Source organism: Chelonoidis abingdonii, chromosome 3, assembly GCF_003597395.2.
Source record: "Chelonoidis abingdonii isolate Lonesome George chromosome 3, CheloAbing_2.0, whole genome shotgun sequence".
In the NCBI taxonomy this organism is placed as follows: domain Eukaryota; kingdom Metazoa; phylum Chordata; order Testudines; family Testudinidae; genus Chelonoidis; species Chelonoidis abingdonii.
The window spans coordinates 208,148,802-208,162,490 of NC_133771.1; the positions used below are offsets into that span (position 1 = coordinate 208,148,802).

The window sequence follows — 13,689 nt, forward strand, 5'->3', positions numbered from 1 at the left end:
GATGTCGGAGGGAAAAAGCAGTGGCCAGGATGAGGCAGATGAAGTATGGTCCAGAGATGTATCCAGGAAGAGTTTCTTTCTACTGTTAAGAGTAGCTTCAGAGGAGTGATGGGAGCACAAGTCAGATGAGGGGATCTACGATGGAGATAAGAGGAACTTAGTGCTCAGTGGCCCATTCAGTGAGGTAAGAGGTGAAAGGAGATAGGGCAATAATTGGAGGGACTGATGGTTCTGGCATCTGAGGATGCAGGGGCCTATGGTCAAGGGGTGAAGTGGAATGATTAGAAGTAGAAACTAGATGAGAGTTCAGTGCCTGCAAGACTGGGGAGGTGGAAAAAGTAACAGGTAGTAGTAAGGGAAGTGGGAGATTTGTGATGTCATCTTGCTTAGGGTTTTCACTGACTTCAAGCTAAAGAGAAGGGCAGGGGCTGAAGCAGTTCTTAAGGGGAGATCTAAGGTGGCAAACTGGTGGTAGAAGCCATGAAACTCAATCACCTTAGATAAATAGAGAGACTTGGGCTGGAAGATGGTAGAATGTGCAGAGTGGAACATCCACATGGCTTCTTGACTCTCTCTTGCACCTGTGAAATAAACACAAAGAAAGCAGATACTATATGTTCCCTTAAAAACTGAAGAGTTTAAGTTTGACTCCAACAGGGTGTCAAAGATCATTGTTTGTTTGGGATTTTTTCCCTGTGATCCAGTTTCTTTGTTCTGATTACCAAGTGTGCAGAGCATTTGCCTAAGCTTTCCGTTGGCATCTATTAAATTACTATCCTCAAGCTAAAGAGAAAATATCTTGTTTCCTGTAGCAGTTGAGTAAACCATTTCAAATACTGGAGTTCTGATTATTTGTATGTAATGTAACTTTGTCTCTCTGAATGAGAAAATAGCTGCTAACTGATTGCAACAAACTATTCATATGTCATACTCAATACTTCATCTCTGAATGTACCATTATTTAACACTAAACAATTCATATATTCATAATTAAGGAAGACTTTATTTACAGACACTTGCTCTTTGGGCTTCCAAGTCAGAAATGTCAGTCTCAATGCTTTTTTTTTTAAACTGAGTTTTTACTAGCAGTTCACAACAAATAGCGTCAAATCCACCTTTGTTGGGGTTTACAATATGTTGAGTAAGAAAAGCATATTAAAATTGATGAGCCTTGATTTTCCTTTTCAAGAGTGGAGGTACTGGCAGCAAACAGAGGAAGCTGAGAACAATCATGTCCTGTGATAGTTTTTACAAATGCTTATTCTCAGTGAGAATTTCTCCTCTCCAATTTAATGGAGTGACAACTCTGCATATGTTTAGAATGTCATGTGACTCTAAAATGGGTCCAATATATGTAATGAGTATTTTCTGAACTTTCTTATTGTTCAATTGCATATTATCCTTACCACATAATACTTGGCACATTAAACATGTAAAAGTGCTAATGTGCAGACACTAGTTATGTAAACCAGATGCAAAGCAGGTATTTCACTGATGGCTGTTTTCATTTAGCTAGTCTTATTACAAAAGAATAGCCACTCAGGCTTTCTCTACTAGGTTTTCTATAATTATTACAAAGATAAAGTATGAACATCCATTTTAAATAGCCTATTACATGTATGCTGCTGATGAATTAGAACCTTGGGCACTAGCAGCACACTCAGCAATGCCTCTGAAGCAGCAGTTGTTGCAGATTTTGAAGATAAGTGGCAGGGGAAGTATGAGCGTCTGCAGTATTACAGTAGAGGCTTAACTCTGCTCTCATTGGGGCTGCGTGAGTGTAAATGGGAGCAAAATTTTGCCCCTGAATGTCCACTAGATAAGAGCTTGTTTCATAATGTTACAAAGAAGGCATGGGCCAATAAATCAGTTCCTGTATAGGAAACAAATTACCACTAGGGACCAAACACCCCCGTTCCATTCCTTTGTAGCTGTCTTATTGTCTGTGTTTTGGCTCTAACAAATGAATTAATATATTGAATGACTGAGTTTTGAATAACACTTTGCAAAGGGTAGGTCCACTTGACAGCTACATCACATATGGCTGGTCCTAAAAATTCAGACCCTGACTCTCCCCAAGCAGAATGAGTAACTTCCACTCACTTCAATCTGAGTTACTTCTATCCTATCCTACGTGGGAGAATTGAGCCCCTGGGCTTTACTGTGGCTTGTGATTTAGTTCCTTTCTGGCACAGACTCCAGTTAATAAACACATGGGAGGAGATTATGTTACTATGGTCTAAAGCCTTCAGCTGATGCGTACTAAGGAGAAAGCGTATGCTGAAGGCAATGAACTGTATTATTCGCACTATTAAAGTAGAGGCACCTGTATATAAAGTACAGCAAGCTGGGCATAATCACATGAAAAGCCAGGCAGGGCTCATTGCTGCTTTCAGCACGAAGAAGCTGGACATAATTTAAGAGTACATAGATGCTGCCAGTATTGCTAAAATCAAGACAAGCTACTGGATGCCTTTAAAAGTCCAATGGGGTTGCATAGGGTGTAAGTGAAAGCAGACTCTAGCCCCATTGTATTTGGGTTTAGTAATTTAGTGGACATTGTCAGGCTAACTGCATGGGATGTGCCTGTAATGAACTCCTCTGCTGAGTTATGCAGAGCTGATGACACTAAGTGATCAGCGGAACATCTTTGTCAGGAAGGGCTCTGTGTTAGCGTTCCATTTCTTTAAACAGTTGGGAGCCAATTCTGCCTGAACTCGTGTGGCTATGCAAGGTCTCGGAAGCAAGGGTAGAACTGGTGTACTGTTGCATCTTAAGGGGCAGGCCACAGAGGCTGCGTAGTAGTGAAGATCTGTCCACGGCAAGGTAGACGATTGGCTCCATGTGTGGGAGCAAGGGGAGGAACAAGGGCAAAGCCACTTGGTCTGTGATTGTGCAGATCCACTGGCCAAAACTCCCCCATAAGGAGCTGCAAGGGGAGCAACACTTCAGTACTAGCTGTCAAGTGACACACTATGCAGTAATCACACAGCTGTCCTACCTACAAGGTCATATCTGTGTTGTATTAAGCTTGTGACTTCCCCCTCCTTTTGTGAGCTGAGGTGAAGAGGACAAGTGCCAGGAATGTTCATTGATAGGGGGTTAATAGAGCTTACACCGGCATGCACACTAGTTGCTTATCCCCTCCCCCCCCGGGACTGAATTGTGAAGCCTTCACAACTGTAGATATACAGAAATCCTAAATTAATGAGAATGTTGCCACTGCCTTCAATGGGAGCCAGACAAGACCCTCAAAGGGCCTAATCCAAAATCCATTGAACTGAATGAGAAAACTCTCATGGATTTGAGTAGACTTTAGATTAGGTCCTGTCATCTCAAAACTAACTGGTAACAATTCTGCTTGTTTCTGGTATGTAAACAGAGCTGAAGCTGAGTTCTGATACCATAACTGCCCTAAAGCAATGCTGAAACTTCTTAGAACTATCTTTAAACACCACCTTTAACTTTCAGAATGTTGCTGGCTATTAGTCCCTTACATCCTCTGTGTGTGTGTATGCAGCATACATATATCTGTCTTAAAATCATGGTGGTGAATGTTATTCACAGACCCTGGTCCAGGAAAGCAAGCACATACTGCAGTGCTGGATCAGGGTCTTTTTATTCACTGAGTTTTTTGCTCAGCTTTACCACTAGCACCAAGAAAATGAAATTGAGGTATAAAGATCACTTAAAAAAAAAAAGGCTGATTATTACAGCAACATCTAGGATCCCCAATCACAGACCAAGAAGTTACTGTGAGAAGTGCTGTACAAACACACAAATCCTGCAGAACTTCGTTGGTATGAGGATTTTTTTTTTTTTTTAGAATCCCTCCAATCTCTCGTCTTGCTGCCTCTGCAATCTGGAATGGTGGGGTTTTCTTGTTTTTGTTTTTTGGCTTTTCTTTTAAGCTAAAGTAAGAATTGTATCTATTGAATGGCTTTGTTTTATGAAAAACACTGTGCTGGTGAATCAAATGTTTCCTGTTTATCAGTACACATCAACCCAAGTAGCATTTGGTTGCACAGACCACTATTATACTGTTTGATTTATGCAACATTGTTGGCTGAAATTGCTGATGCTGTGCTAAATTTGCTTGTTTTGCAAGTGATGGAATAATAAGTAACCTTGTGGTGGGAGCATATGGGCGGAAGGAGAGCAAGAGTTCTAGATGGAAACAAACCAAGCACTGTTATCTGCAGCTCTGAGGTTTTCATTATTTCTGAACACAGAACTGATTCTGACAGCTTGGTACTCCTCCTGCTTGGTACTCCTCCATGGGGTGAACAGCATGTCACACCTGCTCCCCTCTCTGTTCTCCCTCTACCCAGCTCCTGCCCACAGGAATTTAGCAGTTGGATCTGTGTAACTGGGGATTCCCTATACCAGCCCTAACCTCATCCCCAAACCCTCTTTCAGTGCTGGTGGGAATAGAATCCCATGAGACTCTGCTCCAGTTCAGTCACCTGCTGCACTTTCATTGTCTGTCAGACCTTCTGTGCCCATGGGTGGTGGAGTTAATGGAATTTGCTCTTCAGATATTCCATTTGCTTGTATACATTCCAAATCTCCAACAAGTAGCTTCAAACCATCCTGTACTCTCCCACCCCCTTTTTTGTTTTTTAATTTTAAGCAACCTAGCAGAAGGGCAACTAAAATGATTAGGGGTTTGGAACAGGTCCCATATGAGGAGAGATTAAAGAGGCTTGGACTTTTCAGCTTGGAAAAGAAGAGACTAAGAGGGGATATGATAGAGGTATATAAAATCATCAGTGGAGAAAGTGAATAAGGAAAAGTTATTTACTTGTTCCCATAATACAAGACTAGGGGCCACCAAATGAAATTAATGGGCAGCAGGTTTAAAAAAAATAAAAGGAAGTTCTTCTTCACACAGCACACAGTCAACCTGTGGAACTCCTTGCCTGAGGAGGTTGTGAAGGCTAGGACTATAACAGGGTTTAAAAGAGAATCTCCATGAATTTATGTAGTTAAGTCCATTAATGGCCATTAGCCAAGATGGGTAAGGAATGGTGTCCCTGGCAGAGGAGAGATTACTTGATCATTACCAGTTAGGTTAATTCTCTCTGGGGCACCTGGCATTGGCCACTGTCGGCAGACAGGATGCTGGGCTGGATGGACCCTTGCTCTGACCCAGTGTGGCCATTCTTATGTTCTTAATAATGTTCCCTTATTTCCCCTCCTCTAAGTGACACACACAGCCTGAGGCCTGGGTTGGACAAATTAAGTTCTGCACTAGCAGTAGGTTTAGGGTGCAGTGTCTCATAACCCTGAGGAGCTGGAGCAGACTGCCAGCTTCCTAGAAGACATAAATTTCCTTCTAGCCCTGAAGAGACCTGAAATCAGCTAGTTTTAGGTGGAAAGGAGCTATTTTAGTTCACCTTCAACACTTTACACCTGGCTGTGAGCACTGTACAGAGGAACTGTGCCAAGTCGTTAGGTTTTACAGGAGAGCTATGACAAATAGTCCCAATAACACTTAGTAAAAACTCAGTAAAATAGAATAGCTCTTCTGTGACATCATGGCATATAGAGAATAGGCTAGTACTGTAGAGTTTTTATCACCACTGGTTTGAAATACCTCACATTAAGTAATGCAGCCCTCCTAAATGCTTGCTTGTAAAATCGCACTCCATCAGAGGTCTTGAATACAGTGGTGAAATGTCCTGACATATATATAGAGTATATTTGTGTGTTTTAATTACATATCTTCCCCATCAGTTTCTTTGTTCACCACCAGTTTGTGATGGTTTTAAATGAACTTTTGCCTCCAGACTGGTAGCAATGGAAGATCACGTGAGGGATGCTAAAGTGACCCCTCCCAAAGCACAGAATTGGCTGAGCAGACTGGCTGCTTGAACAAGGTCTGGGTTCTGTTCCCAGCTCTGTCATTCACCTGCTGCGTTACTTCCCCTCCGTGCTGCTGTTTCCCCCACCTTGATCCTTTCTTCTGTTTGTTATCTGAACTGTAACGCTCCAGGACAAGCAGTGTCTCAGTGTGTTTGTATAAGGTCTTGCGCAATGTAGCCTTCATCTTAGTGGGGGACTGTAGGCACTGCTGTCCTTCTTAAATAGGAAGCATGATCTGGTGATTAGGCCATTAAGCCTAGGACTTGGGAGACCTGGGTTCCATTCCCTGCTCTGTCACTTGACTTTTTGTGCCTCTGTTCCCCATCTGTAAAATGGGGATAACAGCACTACTCTACCTCATGGAGGGAGTTGAGGATAAATACATTTAAAGACTGTGAAATGCTCACCCACTAGGATGATGGGGGGGGTGGGGGAATTGTTTCTTGATGCCACATATGGCGATCAGTTAGACTCTGAGCAAGAACCAGCCAGCCAAGTACACGAGAGAGAAGATGTTCAGTGCTACCTCCAGCACTGGCCCACCCTATCCAGCATCCCATCTCTAGCTGGGGCCATTTCTCATGTTTCGGGAAGAGGGGGAAATCCCCAGCATACCATCCTCTCAAATCTGAAATATATGGTACCCACCTGTAATTTTGGGCCCTAAAAACTCTTTATATTGGGTCCACTTCACTTACTAACCATCATCTGCAGTCATTTGGTATTGGTGACTTGATAGGAAAACGTTCCTTAAAGAACTACATATTCTCTTCTTCCCCACGGAATCGATGTGATGGTGGTAGAGGTGAAAGAATACATACATTTAAAAACACAAATGAGATGATAAAAAAAAGAGCTGTCCCCTCAATGCACTAATTCTCAAGTGCTGGGTTGGAACTTGGTTAGCTCCATTGACCAGCAAGGGGTAAGAATCACACTAAGAATTTTTTTTATTTGTTTATTTTAAATCAGGTTCATATGTTTTCTGCAGTAATCTGTGCTTCAGGGAGAGACAGTAACACTAACAGCAGCTATGATATTTTGTATCGTTCACATAAAACCAATCACGTGTTGTGAAAGAAACCGGCACAAAAGAAAAGCATTCGGGCTTCACTGTGCAGATGATCATTGCTGAAGCCTGAATCCCTTCCACAGGGGGAATCTGAATTGAATGCTCTGAATCAAGGGATACTTTCCTGTCAGAGTCCTGAGGTCTAGCTACAGTATTTAGAATATGGTCATCATGCAGGCAGCTACCAATCTAGAATTAGAGGCCACTCAAGAGGTAAGTGAAGCTTTTGACTTCTAGAACAACCCCCCTCTGTTTATGGTATGTGTGTGTGTGGCGGGGGGGTATTCCATTAAAGACAAGGTTTCTATTCTGTTTATTCAGGTTCTTATGCTGTACTCATCACTTAAGTATCTGCCCAGGCTGGCACTCCGTTGTCATAGGCAAGCATGTTTGAAGCCTTCCTTTGACATATGTTGACATAGTTGGATCTGAAGTCTTTCAAGGCAAAAGACAGTAAAAGACCCTTCTTCTTGGCCAGAGATTTCTGAGGCAAAAGCGCAAGTAGTTCCTTTTAAAGATATGAAGAACACAACCTCTCTGAAGTGGAATATTTCCTCCCCATCAAAAAAATAAGGGTTCTCAAACTGCTGGAGAGGATTTTATCTGCCTTTGCACACTGCTTTACAGTTTCCTCTGAAGTTATGTTTTTAGGCTTGGCAGGATTACATTTGGGGTGGGGAGAGGGAGGTTACTATTGATGTTTGGGTTTTTTTGAGTATTTTCCAATTTATAGATTTAAATTTTCAGTTGTGCAGAATTATGGGTGGGGGGAGTCAAACAATTATTGATGATGTTGAGATTCAAAAAGTTAAAGCATTATAATAATTAAAACACAAATTGTCAACACCACATCAAAATATGCTAGGTACATATCCTTAAATCAAACTCAGTTCTCAAGCAGCATTTTTCTCACTTTGCCTATCTGTAAATTTATTTAATCAATGCAAATATTTTTTCCTCAGTTTGTGTGCACTTGATAAATGTTTATTTCACCAATAGAAATCAAATCCTTCCAAGCCTAGGTATGCTTAACCCAAAAGGCCCCAGTTACCTTCCTCTAGACATACTCTGCAAAATTGTAATTGAGCCAACTCCCAGGATTCCCAAGAGGGAATACAGCTAGCTTGGTCAACCATAAAGATGCCTCCAAGGGATGTACTGACATTTTGACAATTTCCCTGAAAATTTCCAAGCTGTATTAACTCTGAATTTGGTTGTTCAGCAGCTACTTTTAGCATTTATAAATCGATTTTTCCTGGTAACCATCTCATCTGTTCAAAGCTGAGAGGTTTTTCTTGCCATCACCCCTCGATTTTTGTTTTTTGTTTTTGTTTGTATTTTCTTTTTTGCAGGCCCAAAGTGTCCCTTTGCCTCATTCCAGAAAAATCTAATTGCACCATTCAGGTAGAACATGCTGTTCCAAAAGACAGAAAAATGTTAGGCATAGCAAAACGCCTTGTAACTAACTGATTGAATGCTTCTTCTGAGGGACTGTTCTAAGTGAAAAAGTAAATCCGCCTCCATGTGAATTTTAATCCATGGCCTTTGTTTTAAGGTGTCATTGAAGCACTCTGTGATGCAGACACCTGTCCACTGGATTGAGACCAAAAGTTGTTCCATACAGGTCATTGAATAAACATCAACTGATGAGAGTTTCAGTGGCTACTGATTTTAGTAGGACTGTACATTTTCATCTCTTGTAAATTTCCCATTACTAACATCCAATGCAGTTTTTCTTAACTTTGTGTCATGTCATATTGCTTTTTCTTGCAGTTTTTTGATGGCTACAGAAGCCTCCCAGAAAGAGCTGTCACTGCAGTAAGGTGAAAGATCTGGATTTCTCCAAAAAGCTTACTTTTATCAAAACTTACTTGCATCAATACCAACCAGTCAAATCAAGGATGAGCAAGACCCATTAGTCAGAATGACAAATGGTGATGTAAAAGTCCAAAATGTAGGTGACACATCTCATTTAGCCCTAAAATATTTGCATGCAGTGGCTCTAAGACTTTTTTGAGATTCAGTGATCACTGAATGGCCTAATGGGAAGGATTAAGTGAACAGTATTTTACAATAATTCAGTGTTCTTCACAAAAGATTGTGGGACATTTTCTGGATTAGTTAGGTGAAAGAGTGAGCTCTAGTAAACACTTCGGGAGGAACCATTATATTACTTGACAATATATAGTAAAGAAAGAAAGGACAGTTGACTTTACAAATGCTCTTACAGAGCAATAGAGACAAATATCTAAGTAGTAATATAGTGTAAGCATCTGCATTTCACTGTAGCATTTACAAATGTCTTTCTTCCAGGCATACTTTAGTAGGTACACTGTGTCATGCTGCACAACAACCTGCAATGAAGATGATTAACCTGTACAAAGGTTTAAAATATTTCTATTACTATCATCACATTTGTTAGGGTTAATTTATAATACTTTGGATGGGGTTAATTTTTTAAAATATTGATTAAATGTGCAGCCCTTAGACTGGAATGCAAACAAACTTACGCTTATAGCAACCCTACAATATCTAATACGGACTGCCATAATTCCTTAGATAGCATGACTATTAATCACTGACTATCAATAGTTAACTATAGAATTTATCTTAATGGAAAGTGTACTCCAAAAATGGGTGGAGAAAAGAGAACAGAGCTTTGATAGCCAACATAACACAGACCATCCTAAAAAGTGAAAAAATTAAGGTAATCCTTTCCCAGGAAAGCTGAGATTCCCTTTATATATTAGTAGTATTCTGCATATATCTTAATGTGTGTTTGTATTAGTCCAGATCATCAAAAGATTTTTTTTGGCACTCTCAACAGGCCCATACTGTTGTCACAGAAGTGGTGTTAACTGTGTGCTGATATTCTGGTTGGCGATAGCACCCACTTCAACATTTGAGAAAACTGCTTATTCATGGCAGGAGAATAATCTGCATTATTGTTGTTTGCTTATCATAGTGCCAGAAAGCTGCAGCTGAGATCGGATCCCCACTGATCTAGTGTTGTACAAATATCTAGTCCCTGTATCAAAGAATTTACTGTCTAAATAGATGAATAAAGGTGGGGGAATAGGGGAAAGAAGTAGTATCATTCCCATTTCACAAATGGGGGAACTGAGGCACAAAGACTAAATGACTCACCCAAGTTCACATTAGGGAGTTTGTAGCAGAGCCAAGAACTAATCCAGCATCTCTTTTGGTCTCCATCTCTTACCTGTAAGACAACTCTTCCACATCCTGCTTGTTAGGGATGCATAGACACATGGCACTCAGGTCTTCAAACATATGCTGGGCTCTTGGAGTCCCTCTGTGGGTAGTCGGAGAGCCAGACTCAAGCTGTGACGCTTCTGCTCTGACTTACTCATTTTCCTTGTGGCTTTACTTGTAGGCACCCTCCACTATTAGGTGAAAGGGGCAGGGACTCTTCTCAGTAAGAGAAATTATAAATATAAGCTATGTAATGTGCAGAATGTTTGTTTGATCTTCCCTGTGAACTGAATTAAATATACAATGAACTGTTATCTGCAACCTGCCTGGTCATTGGCACACTTGTCATGCTGTCTTTGTCTCTATCCACCAGCAAGTGAGTGTAGGTGAAATGGATTAAAATGAAAGCGTTAATTTTTAAAGGTATCCTAAATCCATAGTGCCATATTCTCTGCTGATGTAAGTTGGTGTTGCTCCACTAAGTTCAATGGGCCAATGTCAGCTTCCTCCAGCTGAAGATCTGGCCCTTAATGCGGAGAAGATGGCAGCTGATATATCAAATTGCAATGCTTCTTTCCAAATAATTTGTCTGCTCTCTTGACAGACTTATGATTTCATACCTGTGCAACTATTGTGCTATAATTCCTTCAATTATGAAAATGTTGATAATTTTTAATATTCAGAAGTAAAATGTCTTTCAGACCTCTGGCTGTGGTATTCCCTTCAGGCATTCCAGCTATATCATATCATCTTTCTCCTGATAAATCCCCATCTTTATTCTTGACAGTTTTGCATCTTCCTAACGCCTGATTTTTTTTCTCCTAATTCAAAACATTCAAATAAATGGTGACTACTCTCTGCTCCTGTAATGTATTTTTATAGTGTAATATAATATAGAAGTAAGTAAAACATCCTTGGCTTATTTTCAGAAATAACTGGTGATTTTGGGGTGTCCAAATTTCAGATAGTCAACTTAATTATGATTGGGTGGAGGATGCTCAGCACTGCCTTTAAAATCAAGCTTCTTTTTAGATGTTTTAAATTGGGCACTCAAAATCCCTATTCATATTTGAAAATCTAGGATACTTTTTATTTAAAAAAAAATTAGAAACCAAATATTTAAATTTCATTAGTATGTGGAACGTCTTGACAACCAATAAATGTCAGGGAACCTGCTGGTAACTTAATATATATATTTAAAGATAATAGAGTGCCCACAATATGTTCATTTAAACTACTTATGGCAGCTCAGTTCAAAATTACTGGGCATTAAAATTCACTGAATGCCGCAAGTCTTCTAAATTAGGAAAAACTTGTCAAACGACATGTGGAAATGGGCTCTTGTGCAAGAATAGTTTACAGTGAGAAGAATGAATATTGTTCCCTGGAGTACATAAATCCCAGTTTGGTAATTCCATACCAGCTTTTACTATTTCTCTCCAAGCACTTGTTGTCTTTTGGGTTTTTTATTTGTTCCATTGTGCATCTCTATTAGATATTGCTCATGGGCCAGCTATCAAGAAACACCCTGCTGTGCTGTGGTGTGGCGAATGAAGGCATTTTCAACCATAAACAAGGTATTGTGTGGTTTAAAAGAAACCCTGACAATGACAAGTCTCAGATGGCTTGTAATTGTTTAAATGTATCTTACTTGCATTGCTTAGCGATACAGTGTCTTTGAGAAACTGACCAATTTGACAAAAGATTTAAATGATCAGGCTGCTACAGGGTAGATTAGAAGATGTGTTTTATGAAGCATGTTGCATGCTTATTTGGTGTGGTCCGCGAATCAGTCTGTTTATATCTTTTTTCCTAAGTCTCTCTTTCAAGAGACTTAGATTCCTAAGTCCTATTGACTGTCATTAGAGGTAGGCACTTGCCTGTATGGGACTTAGGCTTTTAGTCAGTTAGGCACTTTTAAAAGTTTGGGGCTAAAGTTTAATTGAGTTAAATTCAAGAGTAAGGCTTGACAAACTTTTATTCTCATGGATGAATGTTTACTCACCTGTGGGACAATTTGCATGCATAGGAGATCGCTAGCATGACAAAATTCTGTAATATTGTGATATATTGGCTGGCAGAATTCATTATTTGCCTTTTTTTTTTTGGCTGCTGGATGGTTATTTTGTGATCTCAGTCTGATTAATTGCTACGGTGCCTAGAACTTTTTGTAAGGGGTATGTTTGTTTGTTGCCTAAATTGCAATGATTGATTGTGTAATGGATAGCAGTACAGGAAACTGGATCATAAAGATGAAGGAATAACCAGGCATTCACTGCCTATATAATTAAGAATGCACTTAAATAGCAATTGAGAGAAACAATATTAATGAGATCTAAAACCATTGTCTACAAAGAAGTAACAGGATCTGCCTCTAGGTAACAAATGAACACTTGGGATCTACATTCATAATATTTGTTTAGCTGCTTTAGAAAGTGTGTGTGTGCCTGGTTCCCATGCAGATATTTTGGCTGGGAAAGGACCCAAGGGATATCCATTCCTTACACACCTGCGCTAGGGCTGAACACAGTAGTAGTCCCTGTGTTCATGGTGTGTAAGACAAGTGCTACAGTCAGCACTTACCGCTCCGCAACTTGTTCCACACTGGCCAGGCGTGGAGGGAAGCAGAATGCTGTGTTCTCCATGGATGGCACAGTGGTTGTATTACCTGGAGCTCTGAAAGGCAGGATACCTGTTTTTGAGGAGTGAGCCTGCCAGAGCTCCCCCTCAGGTGATGAGCCCCCTCACTCTATCTCAATATGGGGCAGAGCCTTCAAGTCATATTAGAGCCCCTACTTTCTCTTGTTCAAGTCACCGTTGAGTGATATCTGAATCAGAGGCCACTCTTGACCATGTTGTCTCTAGTAGTCTTGTTTTCCATCTGACAGTTCTATCACGGAAACAACATAATAGCTTGATGTTTTGAGTGACCCACTGGACATTAGTTATGCCTGTGTGCAGCCTCTGAGGTGAGGGGGTGGTATGGCTTCAGAGTCAGGCTGTACCAATGCACAGGCGTTGCCAACAGTTTATCTGGAGACACATTTTTGACCCATGGGTGAAGTCTGAGAATAGACTTAGCCCTGCAGAATCCTCTGTGCTCAGAGGGATGGAGTTCTCTTCCCCCCCACCCCACCTCCCAGACAGGATATAAACTAGTGCAGCTCTTGTTGCAACCCAGGGACCACAGCTGCAGCCCATGAACTACACAAACTCGCTCAGTGGCCAGCTTCACCCTGCAGTGGAAGCACAATGGTTCTGTTGCATCCAGGAACATCCGTCACCCAGTGATTCCTGCATCAAACTTGCATCTTGTGACCGAGCTCCAGCATATTGTGTACAAAGAAGGATTACATGGGTGTTACAAAAATGGAAATCATTCCTCAACTTTTCTCTCCTAACCACTAAAGTCACCTACGTACTATCTTATAGCCTGGGGAATTCAATTTTTTCTTTGAAACGTATCCCTTGTGTGAAAGTTACTTTCAGTTTCTGGTCTCTCTTGTAGCCAGCTCTGTGACAAGATCAACCAGTGG

General features: G+C 40.7%; 1 protein-coding gene across 4 annotated transcripts in view; it reads left to right on the plus strand.

The window, feature by feature from the left end:
- PAK5 (p21 (RAC1) activated kinase 5) overlaps window positions 1-13,689 on the plus strand; it is a 197,020-nt gene that overhangs the window by 91,906 nt on the left and 91,425 nt on the right. The window contains exons 1-2 of one of the 4 annotated variants that reach the window (XM_032800140.1): window positions 8,830-8,894; window positions 11,649-11,730. The exons of 2 other annotated variants lie outside the window; for them this stretch is intronic. In XM_032800140.1, the coding sequence (XP_032656031.1) occupies window positions 8,865-8,894; window positions 11,649-11,730 (112 nt within the window). In that variant the 5' untranslated portion in view covers window positions 8,830-8,864. Of the gene's footprint in view, window positions 1-8,829; window positions 8,895-11,648; window positions 11,731-13,689 lie in introns of those variants that run through there. One more of the 4 variants, XM_032800141.1, reaches the window with a different exon arrangement.